Below are 25,441 nucleotides of genomic sequence, written 5' to 3'. Positions count from 1 at the left end.
AGGAAAAGGAAAGAAAAGTTGAATATGTTTGGGAGCTGTGAGGCCAAGTCATAATAATACATTAGAAATAAATTTAATACATGTAAAGTGTTTGTAAAGTAAAATTAGAGTCCTGCAGAAAAATAAAATTTACAAATAATAGATTAGATCAAAGACCTATTGGAGGGAAAAGTCTATGCAGACTGCACAGTAGAAGAGATGACGAAAAGTAATGTGACACGGGAAATATTCTAGCCTCAGATTCAGGAAACCATGATTTTAATTTAACCATGATTTTAATTCTTGCCCTGATACTAGCCAACAATAATCTTAGACAAATCACTTAAATAATCCAGGCCTCAGTTTCCTCATATGTAACAGGAAAAGGTTCACTTATATTGCTCATAGCTTAGATTCTTTTGTGCTTTAAAATTACACAAGGAGATGGCAACTGAGCACAGGAAAAGATGTTCATCACTGGCCAGTAGGGAAATGCAAATATTACCACAACAAGATATCACCACACATCTATCACAGTGGCTAAGAGAAAAAATAATGACAATACCAAATGCCCTCGAGGATGCAGAGAAACTTAGAGACACACACACACACACACACACACACACACACACACACACACACACACACACACACACACGGAGGGAATGAACTTGCGTGCATATATAAAATAATTCTCTCATTTGGATCTCAGAAGGAGGATCCAGTCACTGCCTAAAGCTTAGGCTACACTGCTTGGATAGTTAAGCCTAGAATAGCAACTTCACGCTACAGATTCTACCTGAGCATGTGACTGCTTCTGCAGTTATCCGAGACTCGGCTTGAGTCCGCCATGTTGATGTTCGGTGTTACTCCCCCTCCCCCTTAAAATCTCCAAGTTTTAGAAGGGGGAATAAACTAAAATGCGTTTATGATAAATGAGTTTCAAATGTACAGAGTCTCCATCGGTGGCTCAGAGTCTTGATTACTGTAGCTTTATATGAAGTCTTGTGAGTCCTCCAATTTTATTCTGCTTTTTCAAAGTTGTTTTGGTTGTTTAGGTCCTTTTCATTTCAAAGTGAATTTTAGAAACAGCTTATCGACTCTACACAAAAATCTCCTGGGATTTTGACTGGGATTTCATTGAATCTATAGATCAATTTGGGGAGGGTTGATATTGTAACACTACTGAGTCTTCTGAACCATGAACATGGTGTATCTCGCCATTTATTTAGATTTTCTTTAAATCTCTCAGCAGTGTTTTGGAGTTATAATGTACAGGTCTGGCAAATTTTTTGTCATATTTATACCTAAGTATTTCACATTTTATTTATTTTTTTTTAAAAAAAGATTATTTATTTAATTTATTTTTGGCTGCATCGGGTCTTTAGTTGTAGCACGTGGGCTCTTTGTTGCGGTGCCCAGGCTTCTCTCTAGTTGTGGCACGTGGGGTCCAGAGCACGTGGGCTCAGTAGTTGTGGCGTGTGGGCTTAGTTGCCCTGCGGCCTGTGGAATCTTAGTTCCCTGATCAGGGATCGAACCCGCGTCCCCTGCATTATAAGGCAGATTCTTTACCACTGGACCACCAGGGAAGTCCTAGTTTTTCACATTTTAAATGGTATATTTTAAACATCTCAGTTTCCCAGTGCCTATTGTCAGTGTGTAGAAATACTGTTCATTTTTGTATATTTATAATACTTCCTTTCTGTTGGCTAGCACTTGATCACAGCCTCCCCTATTGCAGGTTTGGCTGGGAAATGTTACTATCTAGTGTCTTCCCAAATGGAAAAGAATTGATAAAATAGCTAACTAGTAACAACCCAAATATTGACTAATGATGAAAATGTTCAGGATTTAGAAGTCTCTTGAAAAATTGCTTCCAGGAGCATTTTTAAGTTTAAATACCTTCATGTTAAGCAAATCATTGTGGAAGAATAAATAAGATTCACTAGTGGAGCACAATAAAAAATGTAATGGAATCAAGCATATTCAAGTACTTGTCGTTTGATAAAGGTGACATTTCAAAACTGCTGAGATGAACTTGGAATTGTAATTTCATACAAAATCTTAGCAGCAAGGTAGACATGTTAAGTTTGAGATACCTGTTAGATTGGGGAGATGTCTGGGCTAGAGATAAAAATTGGGGAAATCACCGAAAGCCAGAGCAGAGGTAGAAAGGTCCATGGCTGAGTCCTAGGTATTCCTAAATTCAGAAGTGGAGCAGTTGATGAGGTAGCGAAGAAGACTGAGCAGAATCCCGGCAGTTAGGAGGAGATTCGGTGTGGGAAGTCACATGGGGAAGTTTTTCAGGCAGGAGTGGTCACAGAAGACGAGGGCTGAGAATTGATCATTCCATTCAGAGACGTAGAAGTCTTTGGGGACCTTGACAAGAGCAGTTTCTGGGAATTAGGGAGGCAACAGCCTGATTTAAGGGGATTTAAGAGACAAATGGGAGAAAAATAATTGGAGATATAGCAGCATAGACAACTTTCAAGAGGTTTTCCTGTAAAGATAGGCAGAAAGACAAAGTGGAAGCTGGCGAGGGCTGTGGTCAAGAGAGGATTTGTGTTGTTGTCTTAAGATTAAAGAACTTAGAAAATGTACACATGCGCCAATGGGAATGATGTCGTGAAGAGAAAACATGATGTAAAAGAGCGAGGGGAGAATCGCTGGGACCATGTCTTTGTCTAGGAAGAGAGAATAGGATCTAGTCCATAAGTGCTGGGGCCTTAGAACAATGGGCAGTGCAGCCGTTGTCACAGGAGGGAAACAGGAACATGGCACAGTTGCAGGTAGGCGGGGAGATGTGGCCGGCGACTAAGCTCTCACTGTCTTGCTTGTGTGTTTTCGGTGTAATGAAAGCAAGGTCATCAGCCCCAAGTGAGGGCTGGGGAGAAGGGATGAAATGGTCGTCTTGGATGAATGGACTGGAGAGAAATGGACAGACAACACTGAAGGCTCGCATGAGGTTAGCGGTCATGAACTTAGAGGGAAAGCCGTTGGCTTAATTTTCTGTTTTTCTCCACCCATGTTTGGCCACGTGCGTGCATGCAGGTCCAGAGTAGGTCATGTTGATTTATCCAGGGTGAGGTCTTCTCAGGTGACTTTGAGGAAGTGAGGGAAAGGCAAAGGAGTGAACTGAAGCTGGTTTAAGAGAGAGCTGAGGACGTGGGGCAGTGAGGGACGGGTGTAGGGTCAGCTTCAGATGGAAGAATCGTAAGGGTTGGCATGTGAGCGGGATGCAGGGTGGGCTCCTTGATCTGAGATAGCAGAGGGTTTTTACTCATGAGCAGATAAAAGCCAAGAGTTGGAGAGAGATAGCAGAGAACTGGAAAGCCAGGATATTGGAGGGATTATCTATGTAGGTACTGAATTTACGCTCAGAACCTGAAGCCTTAGCTCTTATTTTCTAATATCCTTTGCTGCCATTGGACTGATAACATGTTTAGTGTTCTTACTCGCAACAGTTTCACGTCTCTTCTTTCATAGTTTCTGTTTCTTAGTCCTTAATGCTCTGTGAGATTTTGTGTTGTCTTTCATTCCATCTATTGCATTTAAAATTTTAGCCATTATATTTCTCATTTCCCAGAGTTCTTTCTTGCTTCTGATTAACTTTTCATAGCATCCCACTGTAGGAAAAAAATTGAGTTTTTGGTAATCCGCATGATTTGTTGTACCACGTAGAGTTCATGCATCAGAATATGGTCCTTGTTCTCCAGTAAGTTCCTTTCTGCACTCAGGTATTACATTTTTACACATAAATTTTCCCCCAAATGATGAAGTATATTGTGTTACATAGTTAACTTTTAAACATCTTTTCATTTTAGGTATCAAAAAGTAAAGATGGAAAAGAACAAAGTGAAACTGTATCACCATCCGAAGATGAAACATTCTCCTGGCCAGGTCCCAAAACAGTTATGTTGAAAAGAACATCCCAAGGCTTTGGTTTTACATTAAGGCATTTTATTGTTTATCCCCCAGAGTCTGCAATTCAATTTTCATATAAGGTAAGAGAAGTAATTAAAGTAGAACACAAGGCAAATCCTGTCTCCTTCTTGTCTTCCTCTCATCCTGCCTTCTTTCTGTCTTAAAAGAATTGTGTCATATCTGCATGTTTATTTTATTCTTTTCCATCTTTTAGATACTTTTTACCTTCTAGAACAAACACTTTAGTCTCCTCTGAAAGGTCATACTGATTATGAACTCCAAATCTTTTTTACTAGAACTTCTAATTCTAAACTTCACTCTACTTTTTCTAATGTGTAGCTGTTTTTCTAATATCTGGAAAGGTGGTTGAGCTTTCTGGGCTGAGCATGCAGAGGAAATATTATAGTTTGTTAAAATATTTGGACAGTTATAAAAAATTATTAGAATTAGACTGATACTTAACTTTCAGATAGGTAATATGATGGCAAGTCAGAATTTAAAAACACAGCTTCTCACTAGAGTGCATTATACTAATATGCTTCAACATATAGGAACATGGTCTAATAAGCAGCGGATGGAATCATTATAATGGCAGCTGACATCCTGAGTACTTGTTCTGTATTCTTTATGAGCATTATATCAGTTTATTATTAACCTCATATAATAGATATGGAAACTGGTCTGAGTCATATAATGAGTAAGTGGTGGACCTAGGATTTGAACTTGGCCAACGTGAATGCCTGATGCTTAACTGTTGTTCAACAGTGTAATGCAAATAATGACATTCAGAAGACTTCGAAGACTTTGGCCAAGCCACTTAACTTCTTTTGGCTTCTAGATTTCCATTCTAATTCGAGGGGATTGTACTAGAAGATTAGAAAGTCCTTTCTAAGTCTAAATATCTGTGAATCTTGGGCTGTCTTGTAAAACATAGTGTCGAATTGCTTCTGGAGACCACACTTTTTTTTATTATATCTTTCTTAAATATTTCTATCTAGGAAAATGTCTTATAAGATAAGCTTTTAAAAGTACTAAAGAGTTTTTAAGAATTGAATAATTGCTATCTTTAGAATTAAAATTGACCAGTTTGGTGTTCCTGAAATGTATAAAACAGTTGAACTGGATTCCCTAAGAATCTCCTTTATATTTAAATGTCTTAAATAATAAAACTTACGTATTAGGTCACATGTGAGAGTAATTGAAAATTTAAGTCCCTTGCGTTAATTACATATTAAGACTGAATTTTATTTTTTGTCTTTTGGTTTTGTTTTGAAGAAGAGCTTTGGATCATGATGATATAGATAGTACAGTTTTTATAAGATGATTTTACTAAACACGGATTTCAAATGCATTATTATTATTGTTATAATCGGAAAATATTTCTAGAAATTTTAGAGGCACAGTGTAGCTGCTAACACAATCTTTGGAGTCAAAAGGGCCTGGGTTTGAGTCCCATCTCTGCCCTTGTTAGCTTTGTGACCTTGGGTTAGTCTCCTAATAGACAGTGACAGCACTTTTCTCACTGTGGCTGTGTTAAGTGATATAATACATATAAAACAGTTAGTACAGGAATTGGCAGACAATAATTGCTCATTAAACCTCAGCTATTAATGCTGTTATTTAACACAGATGTTCTTGCAAATAGGTCTGTCTTGTACCTTTTACATGGAAAATATTTATTGAAATCTTTTCAGTTATAAAAATTTGATCATTCACTTCAAAGGAGTATATAAAAATTAATATTGGAGAGCTTTCAGAAAATGTGCAGTTAATACAACGTCTTTATTATGTATCTGGCAACCTTGGCAGTCTCAGAACAGAGCATATAACCAGGAAAAAACTATGTATTTGGGCAGCCAAAATAAAGGTCAAAAATTATATAACAAATTATCAGCCCTTCACTAAATCTCTGTTTTTCTTTCTGCAGTACATTGTAGTTTTTGTATGGTAGAGGCTCAACAAATATTTGAATAAATGTATTTTTATGCTAGTTTTTCAAAGTTGCTTTTCTAATTTCCCAGCTAGAGGTAGATAACATGGCAGCAAGACAGCCTGGTAGCAATGAAAGCAACCAAATAGATAAAGCTCAAGGTTTTAAATATATACCAATTTGGAGCCAATGTATCCAAAGACAGTTCTGGGTCCTGTAATAGCCTTTAAAGGCCCATTTTTCGATGTATAGTACGTAAGTGATGACCAGCCTGGCCCTCTCTGTACAGCTGTTTACTTCTGACAGCTCTCCTCGGATGTCCGTTTTAGACGTCTTACACTCAGTATGTCAGAAGCTTCTGTTGTCCTCATAAATTGGCTTTACCTACAGCCTTCCCATCTCTGTATGTGACAGCTTCCTCCTTCTGGCAAGAGGCACTGTTAGTGAGACTGTAATTGGCACGTTTTGGGGAGGGCAATTGGACTTGAATTGAGCCTCACTGTGATTTTACCAGTTACAAACATTATTCATATATGAATATATATATTTTTATTTTGTAGGATGAAGAAAATGGCAACAGAGGAGGTATGTTATAAAAGGTTTAATTTTTCTCTGAATGTTTTTTTACCCATGCCCTTCCAGTCTTTAAGTAATATTCAATGAGATGATATAGTTTTTGGAGTCCAAATATATAACAACAGTCCTTAGATGTGAGAGTCATAGAAATTAAACGTTTTTACCGTAGACTTCAAAATTTTATGGATTCCATTGTGTCACCATAATTTGTGTGACGATTTTATTGTCATTTATATATTAGTGGTTATGTGGGGGAATGTATAATGATTCTGAGGGAAGTAATTCTGAGATTTTTTATTCAATTAGTAATCTTTTAAATTTAGTGATTCTTCTAGTGTGTGTTTTATCTGCTAGATTTATTGGTTCAAATATTGAGAAGTAGAGTATTTTGGTTCTTGTAGTTAGTCTTACTCTTGATTTAAACATATTTAATGAACTTAAAGGCTGGGGATGGGGTTATTTCTTAAAAACTGCCATTTATTTTTGTTTCAATCTTATATGAACTTCAATGAATTAAAATTTATACACAATAAAAAGCACCCATCTAGAAAACATTTCTATATAATTTTAGATGTTTAAAAAGTTGTAAAAATAGTGAAAAGTTTCCATGTATCTTTCATTCAACTTCCCCTTGTGTTAAAAACATAACTATGGTACAGTTAACAAAATTAAGGCACTCCTATCTAAACTGCAGGATTTATTTGGATTTTTCCCCTTTTCTGTTCCCGGAGTTCACACTGCATTCATTTGTCACACCCCCTTGGTTCTTCTCGTCTGTGACAGTGCCTCAGTCTTTCCTTGTAATTCACGGGCTTGATAATTTTGAGTAGCACTGATCAGTTATTTTGAATGTCTTTCAGTTTGGTATTGTCTTGATGTTTTCTTATTATTAGTTTGAAGTGATGCATTTTTAGCAAGAGTACCCATTTGCACGTAATTTAAGTGTACTGTTATACTTAAGGTTTTGTTGTGATAAATATGTAACGGGAAACCACCATTCCAATCAAGATGTGATATCAAAAAGAACCTTTGAGTCATTCCATAAAGTTCCCTTGTATGGCTTTGCTGTCAACACTCTGCCGGCCCTAGACAATCGCTGAGCTGCTTTCTGTCGCTATGGATGAGTTTTGCCTCCTCTAGAATTGCTTATAAATGGAATAATACAATGTGTACTCTTTGTATCTTTCAAAGATACATCTTCTCAGCCCATCTTCTTTGGCGTAGTAGTTTTGAGATTCACCACTTTGTAAGTGTAGGTACTAATAGTACTACTTATTTTGCTGAGTGGTTTTTCCCTTGCTTGCATAGACCATAAATTGTTTATCCACTCACCTGTTGATGAACCTTTATGATACCCATCTCTGATTTGAGGTCTTGGAATGGTTATGTTAAGGGTTCAACTGAGAGGAAAATGGTTTCTTTCAGCACTATCAAAAGTAATGAGTGTGTAGGGTGAGGTAGGACCCTTCATAGTTGTCGCCGTTGTGCAAGATGGGCCACTCCTTGCACAAGGTCACCATCTGTCGTGCACCAGGGTTCAGGATGGATTCCAAATGTTACTTGGCCTTAGTGGGGAAAGGGAAGACTGACAAAACCACGATAGGCAAGAGAAAAGAAGACGTGGGTCCTCTGTCTCCCCATCATCCTACAGAGTGATGTACTGATGCCTGGACTACCTACCAGACACACAGCGCCTAGAATTTCATGCCTGTCATGTTCTAGTTTCTACTGGGAGAGATATACTGCTAATAAATGTAGAGGGACTTAGTTATAAAACTTTATTCTGCAGATGATTATATTTCTGACATATCCATTCACTGAAGTGACATTTCATTATATGCTTTGACTGGAGATAATAGACTTAAACATTTGTAAGGGAAAACTTGGAAGATCTAGATCTAACAGAAGGAGATTTGGAGAGGCATGATAAAGTGAGACTAAAGGGTGTCATCTGCTGGGAAAAATTACAGTTTAAATACCATTTTATTTATTAATTTATACTTAATCTCATTCAAAAAAGTGTTTGTGTACACATGCATGTATTATAGTAAGATAAAAATAAGATTAAAACGTTCATGGGGGAAAAATGAATTAAACTGACATTTGAGAGGTTTAGTCCACATAAATGCGTGCTGTAGATTCTACACTGTTATCAAAAATGGGCTATAAATTTGCTTCTGAGCTTTTCCAATGGCAAGAAAAAAAGAAAGAGAGAGCGAGAGAAAGAAAGGAGAGAAGGAAGGAAGGGAGGGGGAGGGGGAGGGAAGGAGGAAGGAAGGAAGGAAGGAAGGAAGGATGGATTATTATTTAAGGATTAGCCAAGGATTCACATTATCCATAAGAAAACAACACCTGGTTTGCCCTGAGGTCTGAGACACATTTCTCCTATGGTTCCTCCTAATGGAAACAAAGAATAGTATAGTAGGTAACATCCTCAGTACCATCCCTTTATATGACTATTTTTAAAGAGATTTCTCAATGTAAGCTGTTTCAAAACCCCACGGTCCAATTTAGTGTAAAGAACTTCTCAACTGGGGACAGATTTGCTCCCTAGGGAACACATGGCAGTGTTGGTTGTCGCAGTTAGGGTGGGGGGAGGGTGTGCTGCTGGCATCTAGCAGGGAGAGGCCAGAGATGCTGGTAAGAATCCTACAATGCACAGGACACCCCCCTTCCCACCCCCGCCACCCCGAAGAATTATCCGGCCCAAATGTTAATAGTGCCAGTGTTGAGAAACCTTGGGTTATAGTGATGGATACCAAAACAATGGCCCGACTGTACAGGTCCCCAAGAGTCTGGCTTGATCTGGTGACAATACTCAGACCATTTAGAAGAATGGATATTAAGGACTACATATCCAGTGATCTTTCATGATTATTATACCTCACAACTGAATTTTGATCTGAATTGAGTTACCGCTATAGTTTGAGGTTAAATTATCTGGCCATTCTACTGGCATTGCATGTTGTCAATGAAGGAGTAATCATGAGTAAGAAAAATGTTAGTTTAAGAAAATATACAGTCAATCAGTATGTTAATAACTAGAAGATAAAATAGCTAAAAGAAAAAAAATCAAAGAATGTAAATAATTGAAATGTAATTATCTTATCATCAGGAATCCAACAGATTGAGGGAGAAAATAATTATAAGCTAGTTTAACAATTTAATTTAAAAGGCCAATAGAAGAATTAAAATAAACACAACGTAACTAAGGTTTTAAAATAAGAAAAATACAAATTCAAGCACCTTACCTCTTACGAAGCAGGTCCATCAAAGTAAGATTATTTATAAAGTTCAGAACATCTGTATGGTTTTCTTCCTAAGAAGAACACTATAAAAAGATATGAGAATACCTAAAGAAATAATTTTATGATATGTTTGTAATATACCTGAAAGGAGAACTACTTGATTTTTAAATTTTTTTTTTTTTTTTTTTTTTTTTTTGCGGTACGCGGACCTCTCACTGTTGTGGCCTCTCCCGTTGCGGAGCACAGGCTCCGGACGCGCAGGCTCAGCGGCCATGGCTCACGGGCTCAGCCGCTTCGCGGCACGTGTGATCTTTCCAGACCGGGGCACGAACCCGTGTCCCCTGCATCGGCAGGCGGACTCTCAACCACTGCGCCACCAGGGAAGCCCTGATTTTTAATTTTTTGAGGGTGGTAGAAATTAATATCTGATTGAGGACTTAATCTATGGTAGGAATCATAATATATGTTATGCTGTTTAATCCTCACTGTAATGCTGTGAGGTGTGAGACAGTATTCCCATTTTGTAGACGAGGAAACTGAGGCTGAAAAAGACGTAAAGTAACTTGCCCAAGATCACACAGCTAAGTGACAGAGCTGGACTTCCAAATCAGGCATGTATAACTCTGAAGCCCATCTTCTTTAAACTGTGCGATTTTATATCTGTTGACTTAAAAAAATAGTTTGACTTACATAGGGTCAAGAATTAGTAGATAAATATAGGGTATATTTACTATGCTAGGAAATTAACACTGTGAAATGTCTCCGCATTGAGAAAGTTAAAAACAAGGAAGCATGGGGGACTTCCCTAGCGGCCCAGTGGTTAGGACTCCCAATGCAGGGAGTGCAGGTTCGATCCCTGGTCGGGGAACTAAGATCCCACATGCTGCATGGCGCGGCCAAAAAGCGAAAAAAAAAAAAACAAAAAAAAAAACAAGGAAGCCTGTTCCATATTTGTGAACACTTAAAGACAAAGAATTCACAACAAAGTCAGGGAAACACCAAGTTCAGAGGCCCCAGACATCTTATAGGAGCACCCACCACTTGTTACTGGACTCTGAATAGCTGGCTGGCAGTGGACCTGGAAAGTTCAATGAGTTTAAAGAGTTCCTAGTTCTCTGTGTCCTTTTGCCTCCCTGGGCCAGGCTTGCTTTCGTCATCCCAGTTGGCAGTGGGAGTCACAGGCTGGTCTACAGAGGCCTACTTAGCTTACGTTTAGTACTCATAATACCATTTCAGATAAACTGATCAGATCATCCGTCAGAACATATTCTATGTGAAAAATATGTTCTGACTTGTGAACAATTATTTATAGATCCGTTTAAAAAATACAACCTATTTAGAGACAGATGACACGTAATCTATTATTTTGACTCACCCTGAATGTTTCGATATTTATTTTATAGTCTCATTTCCTTTTCAGACTTATTTTCAAGCGTACTGAGATTACGAGATCCTTTTATATGAATTTTGTTTAATGAAATAGAATCCCAACCTCCGGTATAATGATCCGAGTCAGAGCCTAGAATCACTGGAGAGAAAAGAATTCCCAGAATTTTATTCAAGCTCCTAAGAGATCCTGCTGTGTTGCCAGAATTCTGTGGAACGATTGAAAGATCTTGTTTGGTGTTCTTTCCTTCGGTACCTCAGTGGAGTCTCTTGCCAGTCACTTTTCCGATTATTCTCTTTACCCAGCTTTTCCATTCTGTTATATATTATTTCTCATATCTTGTATATATGTGTCCTCTCTTGTGTTTTAAAAGTTATTTTTCTTTCTTGTTGGTTAGTTTTCTGCGCTATAATGCAAATACTGTTTACGAGAGAAAAGCCGTCAAGGTAGAAAAATACTTCTTGGTGATAATAATGCTGGCGGATAATTGCTATCTTGCTGACGTCCTGTTGTCCCTTAAATCATAAATTCATAAATAATCAAAATAAGAATAATAGAAGGTTTGTAATTACCATTATTTCTCCTTTACTTATTCTATGAGAAAAAGTCTACCTCAGCTTAGTTGTAGGGACACTTCCAGTATTCTAAAATGTGTATGTCATTTTGTTAGATGCTCAATAACTGGTGGATTTCTACTTTGGCATTAAACTTTATATTCAAGCATGTTAATAGTAGAAAAAAAAAGTATCTGGGAATTCTATATACTTTCTCAGTAGTAAAAATTTGTATTTTGTGATTGCGGTCACTTCTGACAAATGGCTCTGTAGTCCGTGTTAGAATTTTCTAATGAAGGGTAGTTTCGTGGCAAGACATAGACCCCCCCGCCCCTGCCAGGCCACCTTAGGAAAGATGTGTTAATTCTAAGAAACAAATAAGACATCTCCGAATTCAAAGTCAAGTGCTGTAGGATACCCAGGGTGCCCCAGACACCAGAATTAGGACCTGGAAAGTAACTAAATGCAGAGTAACAACACAGACAACAGCAACAAAATCTTGGTGTATGATCCTCCAAGGGCCTAAACTCTGCTACTTACAGGATGGTTTAAATGATGTTCACAGATAATTTTGATTATACATGATTGTCTCATATGCTGACCTCTGTAGAAGGAACAACCCTAACTGTATCTTCTTCCTTCCTTCCTCTCTCATCATAATAATTCCAAATTCCCTAAGAGAGAACTGTAATTGGCCTAGTTCATCGTTTAATGAACAGCACTCACTATGTTTAGAGATCAAATGTTCTTCAGTTTAATGAAGATCTAAATTCTGTAGAGCTGAGAAAATTGAGTATGTTTTATGCCGTTGATTTCCATTAATAGATTGAAAACCTATTCCCTCAGGATAATATAACGCTAAATTATGGACCTGAAAATTGGTTGGAAGAAGAAATTCTTATTATGGGTAGGTCTGTGGTCTGTGGTGTGGTGGTAGGGTGTCAGAATTGTGTTCATGTTACTTTTGAAATGTAGCAATACTAACCGAGTGGGCTTCACAGATCTCATGATGTCTTTGGGAAGGCACATTAACTGAACCCCTTAGGATCCATTTTTAACTGTATTGACAGGTAAATTATTTGAGCTTCTCTGGTAGTTAGGTAAATATACTAATTAGCTGCATATTTTTACTAACTTCTAGTGCTGTTCAGTTGAACAACCACAGGTGTCTTAAACTGTCTTGAAGATATTTTACAAAGTAGAAATGATGATGGTGGTGATGATGAAGATGATGATGGTGGTGGTGGTGATGATGCTGGTGATGGGGCGATGATGATGGTGGTGGTGATGCTGGTGGTGCTGGTGATGGGGAGATGCTGATGGTGATGATGATGATGAAGATGATGATGGTGATGATGGTGACGGGGTGATGATGATGATGGTGATGGTGATGATGGCTGTGATTGTGGTGATGAGGACAATGATGGTGGTGACGGTGATGATGGTGGTAGTGACCGGGTGGCAGAAGCAGCTAACTTACAATGTGCCAGGTGCTGTTCTAAGACTATGCATGGATTAACTCATTTAATCATCACAACAACTTTCTGGGGTGGATATTATTATCATCTCCTTTTTTTTTTTTTTTTTTTGTGGTATGCGGGCCTCTCACTGTTGTGACCTCTCCCGTTGCGGCCTCTCCCGTTGCAGAGCATAGGCTCTGGACGTGCAGTCTCAGCGGCCATGGCTCATGGGCCCAGCCACTCCGCAGCATGTGGGATCTTCCCGGACCAGGGCACGAACCCGTGTCCCCTGCATCGTCAGGCGGGCTCTCAACCACTGTGCCACCAGGGAAGCCCTCATCTCCACTTTTAAGATGAGGAAATTGAGGCACAAAGTGTCTAACTAGCAAGTGGTAGAGTTGGACAGTTTGATTCTAGAGTTTTCTCTCAATTCCCACCCCAGCTTCTCAGAAAGAACTTTACTCTCACATAATTCATTCTTGAAAATGTGGAAGAAAGAGGGTTCTGTTCCCTTGGAAGTCAAGCAGTATTAAAAAAAATCACTGGGGGACTTCCCTGGTGGTGCAGTGGTTAAGAATCCGCCTGCCAATGCAGGGGACATGGATTCGAGCCCTGGTCCAGGAAGATCCCACATACCACAGAGCAACTAAGCCCGTGCGCCGCAACTACTGAGCCTGTGCTCTAGAGCCCGCAAGCCACAACTACTGAAGCCCGTGCACCTAGAGCCCGTGCTCCACAACAAGAGAAGCCACCGCAGTGAGAAGCCTGTGCACCACAACGAAGAGTAGCCCCCTCTCGCTGCAACTAGAGAAAGCCCGTGCACGACAATGAAGACCCAATGCAGCCAAAAAAAAAAACAGAAAAGTAAAAAAATCACTGATTCAAAATTCAGGTATAATTTTGTTAACATAGAATTAGCATTTCATACTTGTTCTTTAGTTTTCTTCTTTATCTTCATAATTGAATATGTACTGTTGGCTTAAATCTGCTGGGCTTAAGGATAAAGCATCGTTGCTTTAATGTCTGCAGTTGGTTTTCATCTTTGATTCAGTTATATTATGACTGATAACACTTTTTTTGTTTTGGTTTTGTTTCGGTTTTTTTTACTTATTTTTGTGAAATGATAAGAGCACTTATAGGTATTTACCCAAGGTAAATGAAACATGCCTGCAAGAATATTTGTACAGAAATGTTCAAATTATTTATAAGCACTGGATTGAGTCGACCTAAATATTAATCAGCATATGAATTGATGACCAAATTGTGGTATATCCATATAATGGACTACACAGGGCATCTTGGATCAGTCTCAAAAGCATTTATTTTCTTGAGGTGGAATTCACCTAACATAAAATTCACCCTTTTAAAGTGACCAATTCAGTGACATTTAGTAGAGAATTAAAGGACATGTATGCAGTGTGCATCTGCCGCCTCTATCTGGTTCCAAAACATTCCGTCACCCCAAAAGAAAACCCATGTCCAGTAAGCAGTCATTCACTGTTCTCCCCTCCCCCAGGTCCCTGGCAACCACCAATCTGTTTTCTGTCCCCATGGATTTAACCTATTCTAGATATTTCATATAAATGGAATCATACAATATGCAACCTTTTTCATATGGCTTCTTCCACTTAGTATAATGTTTTTGAGGTTTGTCTGTGTGTCATATATATCAGTACTCCATTCCTCTTTATGGCTGAATAATATTACATTGTAGGTATATACCACAGTTTGTTTATCCATTCATCCACTGATGGACATTTGGGCTGTTTCCACCTTTTGACCGTTGTGATTAGTGCTGCTATGAACATGCATGTGCAAGTGTTTGTTTGCATTCCTATTTTAAATTCTTTGAGGTATATATCTAGGAGTGGAATTGCTGGGTCATATGGTGATTCTATGTTTAACATTTTGGGGAACCGCTAAATGGTTTTCCGTAGTACCTGCACCATTTTTACATTCCCATCAGCAATATATGAGGACCCCAGTTCCTCTACATCCTCACCAACACGTGTTATTTTCCATTTTTGTTATTGTAACCAACCTATCGAGTATGAAGTGGTGTTTCATTTTGGTTTGCTTTGCATTGCCTTAATAACTAATGATGTTGAGCATTTTCATGGGCTTGTTGGCCATTTTTATATCTTCTTTGGAGAGATGTCTGTTCAAATCTATTGCCCATTTTTTTAATTGGGCTGTTTGTCTTTTTGTTTTTGAGTTGGAAGTATTCTTTATATATTCTAGATACTAGGCCCTTATCAGATACATGATTTGCATAGATCTTCTTTCATTCTGTAGGTTGTCTTTTTATTTTCTTGATAATGTCCTTTGATGCACAAAATTTTAACTTTTGATGAAATCTAATTTATCTACATTTATTGCTCACGCTTTTCCTGTCAAACTCATTTTGATTAGTGAAGAAGCCAAGTACAAAAAGAGTACATACTGTCTGATTCCATTTATGTGAAACTCCAGGAAAGACAAATCTAAACAAATCTGTGGTTGCCTGAATTGACTAGGAAGAGGCACAAGGGAAGTTTTGGGCTTGATGGAAATCTTCTATATCTTGATTGTGGTGGTGGTTGCATGGGTGTGTACATTTGTCCAAACTTAGGAACTGTGTACTTAAATGGGTACATTTTATCTTAGGTAAATTATAATAAAGTTGATTTAAAACAAAAAGAACATATGCAATTTATTCAGTCTACTGTTGATGGACATTTAGATTTTTTCCAGTGTTTACCTGTTTCAAACAGTGCAACTGTGAGCCATCTTATTACACGTACTTTGTACACAAATGTCCTCATTTCTGGTGGGTATATATATCTAGGGATGGCATTACTGACTCATAGGTATGCATACAATCACATTTAGTAGACACTGCTAAAAAGTTTTCCAAAGTGATTATACCGATTTACACAGCCACCAACAGGGTATGAGAATTCCACTTGCTCCATATCATCACTAACACTTGGCATTTGTCAGTCTTTTTTTTTTTTTTTTTTTGCGGTACGCGGGCCTCTCACTGTTGTGGCCTCTCCTGTTGCAGAGCACAGGCTCCTGACGCGCAGGCTCAGCGGCCATGGCTCATGGGCCCAGCCGCTCCGTGGCATGTGGGATCTTCCCGGACCGGGGCACGAACCCGTGTCCCCTGCATCGGCAGGCGGACTCTCAACCACTGCGCCACCAGGGAAGCCCTGTCAGTCTTTTTAATTTTATCCGTTCTAGTGAGTGTGTAGTGGAGTGGGTTAATTTAAACTTTCTTGACACTGATGAAGTCGATTACCTTTTGTTTGATTATTAGCTATCAGTGCTTTTTAAAATAATTCATATGTAGGAGTCTAAATATTTTCGATGAAGATTTTATTAGTTATATATTTAGCAGATATTCAGCTGTGACTTGCCTTTCAATTTCTTATTAGTAATTTTGATAAAGGGAAGTTCCTAATTTTAATGTAGTCCAAATTATCAGTCTTTTCTTTTATGGTTAAAACTTTGAGTGCTATTGAAGAAATTTTTTTCTACTCCACGGTCACGAAGATATTCTCCTGTGTTATCTTCCGAGATGCTGTATTGTTTTGTCATTCACAATTAAATCTACAATTCACTTGTAATTGATTATTTTTATATGTGGTATGGGATCAAGGTTAATTTTTCCCCATACTGATATGCATTTGGCCTGGCACTATTTAGTGAAAAGTCTATTTTTTCTACTGCTCTGTAATACCACCTTGATCATACAGTGTTTATATATGTTTTGGTCTGTTTCTGGACCATATTCTATTCGAGGGGTCGGCATGTGGCTCATTTTTGTACAGCTTCCAAACTAAGAATAGTTCTATATTTTTAAAGGGTTGTTTAAAAAAAAAGAATATGTGACAGAGACTGTATGAGTCCTGCAAGGGCTAAAATATTTACCATCTGGCCCTTTACAGAAGAGTTTGCTGAACTCCGTTCTATTCCATTGGTCACTTTCTTTGCTGCAAGACTGTGATCTTAATTACTGTAATTATATAATGTGTTGCTATTAGGTAGAGTAAGTCTTCCAATTTTGTTTTCAGGATTGGATTGGCTGTTCTTGTCCATTTACAGTAACACACACACACACACACACACACACACACACACACAAACAAATTCTTCTGGAATTTTGATTGGTTTTATATTATTTACAGTGTTGAATATTTGAAAATATTTGAGGTATTGAATCTTTCAATCTACGAATGTGGTGTATCTCTCCCATGAATGAGTTTTGAATTTTTCTGCATCTTTTGGAATAAACATTTGATTTTTTTTCCCTTTAGTCTCAATATAGTGAATTATATTGATTTATTTTTTAAATGTTAAACCAACTTTGCATTACAGAACTAAACCAAGATTGTTCCTAATGTATGTACTTTTTATATATTACCAGTTTTGGCTTTCTGTTTTATTTAGAATTTTTGCATCTCTGTTCAAGAATTGCTTCACATAAAGGTGGACTTTGGTCCTTTTGATATTTGGAGTATCAGTTTGTGTTCCCTGAGAAGCAGACACAAAGACAGAAATGGTGGCAAGACAGGATTAGACATGGCAGAGATTTATTGGGGGAAATGCCTGTAGAAAGGAGCAGGAAAGAACGGGGAAGACTTAAGACTGTGATACAGGTCTGACGCCTGTGAAAGAAGAGAGGAAAAGAGGATTTGGTAGGAAGGCCCTGACTGCAGCACAGTTCTCAGAAGGCCTGTGCTGGGCCAGAAAGGAGTCCCCAAACCAACACTGTCCCTTAGAGGAGTCCTGCTTCGGAGGGCGGGGGAGTGGCAAGTGTGAACGTGATGGTGGGTCCAGGCTGGGGCTGGCAGTCATCTGTGTTCTCTTTGGCAGAACAGGGCTGGGCTTCTACCTTTGCAGCCCTACTCACATGTTGTACTCCTTGGGAGGCCCAATTGAAAGCATATAGTGTTTTCCAGGGCACTCTTCCTTGCTGGACCCCAACGTCCATGTTTGTGTCCCTGACCCTTGGAGACTGAGGGAGGCCGTGAACAGCTTCTCAGTCTCAGCCTTTACTTTTGGAAGCAGAATTTGCCTCAAGGCGAAAAGCAGTGCAAAACATGGGGCTCCCTGGACTTCATTCTCCTATTTTGGTTTATTGATTTTTTGAAGGCAAATTTTTTTTATATCTGCTTTTAAGATTTTCTCTATAGGGGCTTCACTGGTGGTCCAGTGGGTAAGAATCCACGCTCCCAATGCAGGGGGCCCAGGTTTAATCCCTGGTCGGGGAACTAAGTTCCCACATGCATGCCACAACTAAGAATCAGCATGCCACAACTAACAATCCCGCATTGCCGCAACTAAATATGCCACAACAAAGATCCCATGTGCCACAACTAAGACCCAGTGCAGCCTAAATAAATAAGATTTTTCTCTATATCTTTGATGTTTAGCCATTTTGTAATGATGAGTCTAGGTGAGGATATATTTTTATTTTTCTTGTTTGGGATTCATTGAACTTCTTGTGTCTGTAGATGGATGTCTGTCATCAGTCTAGGAAATTTTCAGCCAGCATCTCATCACATATTACCTGTGTCCTCCTGTAACCCAATGCTCTCTTCTTCTGGGGCTCCAATCAAACATATGTTAGATTTTCTTCCTCTACCCGCCATGGCTCCTGAATTTTCTGTTTCTTCTGTGTGTGTGTGCATGTGTGTGTCTGCATTCCAGGTAATTTCTCCCTGTGTATATTCAATAATTTTCTTTTTAGCTGTTTGCATTTTAATTATTAGAAGTTCTTTAGGGTAGTGCACCAAATATGCTTGATCACTTCCTATAGTTTCCTCTTTACCATTTTTAGGCTTATTTTAAAAACTTCTTCAGACATGATAAGCAAAGTTGTTTTATAATCTCTGTCTGGTGATTCCATTATCAGAAGCCTTTGTGGATCTCTTTCTCTCTTTTTTTTCCTGGTGGTTCTAGCTCAGAGGGTGTTGTGTTTTTGGAGTTTTTTTTTTGTTGTTGTTGCTGTTATTATTATTATTATTTGTGGATGCTTGAGTATTTTGTGTTTTTTGTGGATGTTTGACTATTTTGTGTTTATTGACCTTCAAATATCATTACTGAAGATTTTTTGAGATCTAGGATAAAAGATTGTTGTTTGCTTTATCCAGATCCAGGCTATTACTTGATTTAGCCTATAAATCTATGTGAAGTTCGGCCTCTAGCTACTTCTTAGAGATCGGTTTCCCTTCCCTTACCCCCTGCTCTACTTAGTTAAAACTGAGGTAGCCTCTGGGCTGGTGGGAACATTCTTTCCAGTTACCTTTACTCTTCAGTGTGGGGAAAGTCTCCTGACAGATTCCTAACTGGACAAGACTTGGGCTTTTTCCTCTGCCTGCTGAGTGCAGAAGCCCTTAAGATGGAAGTTCTAACCTGGAAATATATTATCATATTAGTAGTAATTTTGGGAGGTAATTTTCTTTTTTTGTTCTTTGTTGTTTTTTTGGCCACACCGTGTGGCATGTGGGGTCTTAGTTCCCCTACCGGGGATTGAACCCGCACCCCCTGCAGTGGAAGCATGGAGTCCTAACCACTGGACAGCCAGGGAAGTCCTGGGAGGTAGTTTTCTAGTAGCTGGACTTCGTATGCGTATACACTATGGCGCAAGTATAAGTGATGTATTCCCTGTACTCACTCACTTTGCTAATATATGGATACTTCAGTGAATGGTTTGCTGCCCATGTATTTGTCTTATTAAAATAACTTTATTCTATCAACATAGTTACAATAAAATTACCAAGTTATTTGTAGTCTGCTATTATGGGCAATGTTTCCTACTGTAAAAATATATACACACGTATAAACTTGCATACACGTGTACACACACAAAGATAATAAGTGATTTTTATGTTATATGTTGCTAGCAACAGGTTAACTCAATATATTTATTTTGTTTCTCTTCATTTGACAGGTAGGAAACACGGGAAAGGAGGGCTTCAGGGTCTTCTGAGTAAATAGGACAAAGCAAAACACTGTGGAGTGCCAGATGTAAAGGACAGTGATGACAAGGACATATATAGATATAGATATAGATATATAGATATATATACACACGGGGGAGAAAATGATAGCTTTCAGTATGTTCAGTAGTTTCCAAACGTTTGAAAGGATGTTTTGTACAAGATGGAGTAGAGTGCTGTTTCACAACTAGTGAAAGATGCAGGTAGGCTCTTTCCCTGATTTTCTCCTGGGAAATCCCTACTCATATTTTGGACACAGTTAATCTGAGTGATTGTAGTAAACAAGTGAAAACTTTCTACTTCCTAATATACCTGTTCCTGGGAGGTGATGATAGTAATACAGATCTGATAACGGAAAATAGAAAAATAAGAAGGGGGATTCTGTCTTTTATCAAGAGTTGGTCATTAGAATGTTCGAAGTAAAATTTTCCTACATACCCAAACTAGTCATTATGTTTATTAAAAAATGTTTTTATGTGTTACTTTAAGAACAAAGATCACTAAGGGTGGACACTGTCTTTCATTGTTGAATTTTCAGTGCCTGCTAAGTGCATGGTACATAGTAGGAGCACAAATGTTTGTTGAGTAAATGTATTGAGTAAAGGGGGGGTACCACCCTAGTACCACCTTCACTTGGTGCTATTCCCAAATGACTGTTCCCGAAGCTGCAAAAGTCAGCATGTTAGTATCTGACCTCAGCTGTTGAGGAATTATTGTCTCTCTACTTCCTTCCTATTTTTCTTTCACCTTGCTCCCATCAGTCCCCCTTGAACACAAAGTCTCGGTGACACTTTTTAAATTTAGAAATCTTATTTCACACAGTTGCTAAGTGTGTAAGCTGGAACACTAATAACAAAAACACGGTAATCCTGGACCTTAGTAGGAATTTGTAAAATAAACTGGGACACTGGTAAAGTTAGATGAGAGGTTTAAAAAAAAAAATCTAACTTCACTCTAAAGGTCCCAGGAAATCATACTTACAGAAATCTAAAATGAAGGGAATTTGATTGCATTAAAGTAGGTATTGTCAGAAATCCAATTTTTGGAGTCGATTTTCAGGCTTTGTGAGACATTGCATGAAGGTAGTTTGGCGGTCAAGAGGGTAAAGGCGATTAAAAAATCTCTTTAATGGTTCTAAAACCTTTAGGAAATAGGCGATCTAGGATTTTAGAGAACTAATTGGGATACTGAACAATAGGGCTATAAAGGTGAAAGTCCAGAAAAGTACCTGGTTGGAGTATTAATGTTCTAGACTGCCCTAGAAATCACTTCTCTATAGACACTGTTGCTCCAGAGATGACCTGTAATTACGTGATTTTGAGCTGTCTTTTCTTAGCTGCTCCGTAACTTAAGACCTTGATCACAGACACCACTTAGCTGAATAGGCCCATTTTCTTCCTGATTGCTCTCCAGTTAGTCTATACTCAAAATACATGATTCACAGATCCAGTTAATAAAAAGTGAATTTAATTGTGATGGTCCCTGCTTTCAAAATTTAACAGATAATTTTTCATCTCTGGTGTAGAGCTGCAATAGAAGTATTTGCGTATGAATGCTAAATGCGTTAAGTCTAGAAATATATTTCCTGTTGTTTATTCATTCTCTTAGCAGACATTTGTTGAGTCACTTCCAAGAGTCAGTCACTAAACTAATTGTTGGGAAGGGAGCAATATAGCCTGTAATCTCATTTCCTTTAGATAGTGATTCAGATGTCACCTGCTAGAGAGGACTTCCCTGACCATTTCCTAAAAATAGTGTCACATCCCTGCCTCTCCCTCTCCCTTCCCTTCGCACGCCGCTTATTATTGTCTGTCACACTTTTCACCATCTCTCATGCTACTTTTTTCTCATTGAACATTTTTCTGCCTCAGGTGGATTGTCGAGCAGGAACCTTATTTTTATTTTTTTGTAATTTTAAAAATGATTTGTATGTATGTATTTATGGCCACGCGGCATGCGGGATCTTAGTCCCTGACCAGGGATTGAACCCGTGCCCCCTGCAGTGGGAGCGCGGAGCCCTAACCCCTGGACCACCAGGAAATTCCCAACTTTATTTTATTACTTTTTTTTCTTTAAACCCAGAACAGTTCCTGGCCTATATACATTTGATGAATCTTTATATAGGATGGTGGAAGATGAAGGTGTAAAATAATTACATAAGTGCAGAAACAGAGGTCTGCACAACTGTGGCAGGATCACAGCATGGCAAGTCATCTGACCACCAGGGAAGGGTTTCTCAGATGGGGTGTGCTTTGTGCTGAATAGGATTTTATCAGGACAAAGGAAAAAACAGCATTCGAGAACAGATTTCGGAGGTATTTAGAAGTTGTTTTTTGCCCAGATTTGGTAGTAGGACGTGGGGTAGATTGTATGTCACCAGTTAAAGATGTCTTGTGGAGGATTATGCTTGGCTTTCCTGGCATGAAGGAGTGGATGGATGGAAGTACCATTGACTGAGGGATACGGAAGTGAAACACACCCACCTCATTCCCCCAGGGAAATGATTTCAGTTTGGGATAAGTTACATTTCTGATGCTGGCAGAATGTTCAGTACCTAGTTGAAAATTTGGGTGTGGAGCTCATAGGGAGAGGTAGGGTTGAAAATAAATTTGGAAGTCATCATTATATATGCTATAACTAAGCCCTAGGCATCAATAAAATCATACACGGAGAGCATGAAGACACACAGCATAAAGATAGAACTCTAGGAAAGACAACATCTAAGAGCTGGTCAGAGAAAGGAGAATCAGAAAGGAAATTTGAAAATAAGTTTGGAAGGTATAAGGACAGCCAGGAGGAGTTGATGGCTTGCTAATTAAGAGGCGATCATTTTTAGGGGAGGGTGGATAACTTGCATTTGTCCTAGAGAATTCATTAGGGTGGAGACTAAAACGATACTGTTGGGGGAGATCCCTGGTGGTCCAGTGGTTAAGACCCTGTGCTCCCAATGCAGGGGTCCTGGATTCGATCCCTCCTCTGGGAACTAGGTCCCGCATGCTACAACTAAGACCTGGCGCGGCCAAATAAATAAATATTGAAAAAAGAAAAAAAAAGATACTGTTGGACCTGACCTGACAAGTAGCAAATTGGTAAAGTTACCAAGAATAGTTTCAGTGTGGTGGGCAGAGTGGATCCGGTGCGTCAGTGGGCTGTGACATAAATTAGAACAGGGAACAGTGGGGAGGGGGGGATGCATGCTGTCCCCCAGAGGATACTTGTCAATGTCTGAGAAACCCTGAATTAGAAGTAAAGAAATGAGAGTAGGTGAGTATAGATTATTCTTCAAGAAGTATGAAAATGAAAGGATGGGGAATGAGAGGTGAAAGCTTTGTGGCAGGGTAGGGAGAAGTTTTGTTGTTCTCTTAAGTTTGGGAAGCTTTTGTGTGTTGTGAGATCTGGAGAGAAGAAGAGAGATTGGTTTTACACTTGAGAAGAGACCATTTGGGGAACAAGGTCCTGAAGAAAGCTGGTAACTAAATCCTCAACTGAGAAAGAGCAAAGGAAAGTAAGGATAGACAAAGATTTAAAAAAGAAAAAGATGAGGATTCAGCAGTTGAAAGACAGTAAAGTAAGAAACAAGGTTATCTAAATAGTGTGAACAAATCCAGATGGCAGAACAAGTCCGAGAAGGGTGTTAGAAGTTTGAAGCTGCAGCCTCGAGGGAACGGGGATTAAAATACAAGCAAGAGACTTTGGTGAGTAATGTCAGGCACTTAGCTGAACTTGGAAACTCTAAATCAGTGGGTCACGCAGTTTTACTCATTTGACATTGCAGGCCAAGAACAAGAGCAGAGGGAGGGTCTGGTTGGAATTGTCCATAGCTGGACATTGGCAAGTGGAATGCTTTGAAAGGTCAAGGGGGAAAGGAAGTGGAGGTTACTGGTGAATTTGGTTGTAATATTGATCTGTGGGTAAACTTATAAGAAAGAGTGTTTTCTGAGGGAGACTGATAATCTTGAAGACCAGAGAGGACTAAAGGGTTTGGAGAAAGATGAGGGGCAGATTTAATCAGTTTATGGGGTCGGGCAGTGGTAAGGTCAGACATGGAAAGATAGTTGCCCGTGGTTAGCACACTGCAACACATTTTTCCAGCTTTGCAGAGAACTTAAAATCTAGAACAACTGGAATAACGGCTCTGAATCCACACGTGATACATACTTTGTGAAATTCCTGAAACTTTCAGAGAGAGAAAAAGATGCTGCATAAACTTCAAATACTCCAGAAGACAGATCCCAGGACTGTTTTGTTCGTTGTAGAGTGATCGGCTCCTGGCACGTTGTCGAAGCTCACTAAATATTTGTTGAATGAATAACATCCTCCAGAGTCTTTCTTGCCTAGGTGGTTCATAATGCCAGAAAATTTTGGTTCACGTCTGACACCTAGTGGTATTGTACTCAAATTACTATTAAGTGGCAGCATTTTCCTTCTATTTCAGGGAAATCCTATAGATCAGTTGCAGTACAATAATAGCTTTGTTCCTGAAACATGTCTCCAAGTTGGTTTTGGGCAGTCTTGCTATTGGCATTTACTAGGACTTGAATTTGAATCAATCAGCAGTAATATTTCTAGAGCATCCACTATATGCCAGACACTGTTCTGTGTGCCAGAGATTTTCATGTAGTGTATGTTCTCTTGCATAGGTGACCTCACTGAATTTGAATAGATAGGCAGAGCATTCCATTAGGAGTGGGAAACTTGTTCCAGAACTTAATTTTAGGATTCTATTGTGGTTTTACACGTGAGACCTTTTCTAAATTTATTTCATAGCTTTTGGTGCTACCGTTCCTATGTCATGAAATACTGCTTTTCATTAATGTTAGGTAGGCTTTTAGGAAGATAGAAGAAAGTAGAAGGAAGGCTTGGGTTTGTTGTCAGTTTATATGATCCAGATTGTGCAAAATACTGCATAATATGGAGAACTGTGAACAGATTTTGTTTTCTTTCCTTTAAGAAGAAGTAAAGTTCTGATTTGTTAGTGATGCATACTGAACTATTTGAAGTATTTGTAAATGAATTGACGTGATACCTGGGATTTACACTAAAATACTTTAGGAAAAAAATGTGAGTGTAAATGAAACAAGATGACAGATTTTTAATAATTATTTACATTATGTTCATGGGGGGGGTTATTCTACTTTTTTTCTCTATTTTTGTATATGCCAGGCATTTACCACACTAAAAAGTAAACCAAAAAAATTAGACAGGTGTGGGCTGAAAGAAAGTTTGTCATGATTAAGTTAGAACATGATCTGCTTTTTAATATTTAGCAGATTTTCTTAACTTCACTTTGTTCCATTTGATGTTACTTAAAGATGAGGTTGAGTAGTGAGTGTGTGTTTGCTTATAATGAATGAAATGTGATTGAGACCTGACAGGTGACATTCTGCTGATGTT

The 25,441-nt window shown here is 38.7% G+C and overlaps 1 protein-coding gene across 6 annotated transcripts in view; it reads left to right on the top strand.

Moving 5' to 3' along the window:
* ARHGAP21 (Rho GTPase activating protein 21) overlaps window positions 1-25,441 on the top strand; it is a 126,973-nt gene that overhangs the window by 47,397 nt on the left and 54,135 nt on the right. For all 6 annotated transcript variants that reach the window (XM_082847250.1, XM_082847249.1, XM_082847248.1 and 3 more), the window contains 2 exons: window positions 3,804-3,983; window positions 6,394-6,418. In XM_082847250.1, the coding sequence (XP_082703376.1) occupies window positions 3,804-3,983; window positions 6,394-6,418 (205 nt within the window). The remainder of the gene's footprint in view (window positions 1-3,803; window positions 3,984-6,393; window positions 6,419-25,441) is intronic.

Source organism: Leucopleurus acutus, assembly GCF_964270905.1.
Source record: "Leucopleurus acutus genome assembly, chromosome: 1".
In the NCBI taxonomy this organism is placed as follows: Eukaryota; Metazoa; Chordata; class Mammalia; order Artiodactyla; family Delphinidae; genus Leucopleurus; species Leucopleurus acutus.
Note: the sequence above shows the minus strand (reverse complement) of the source record. Positions and strands in the feature narration are given on the sequence as shown.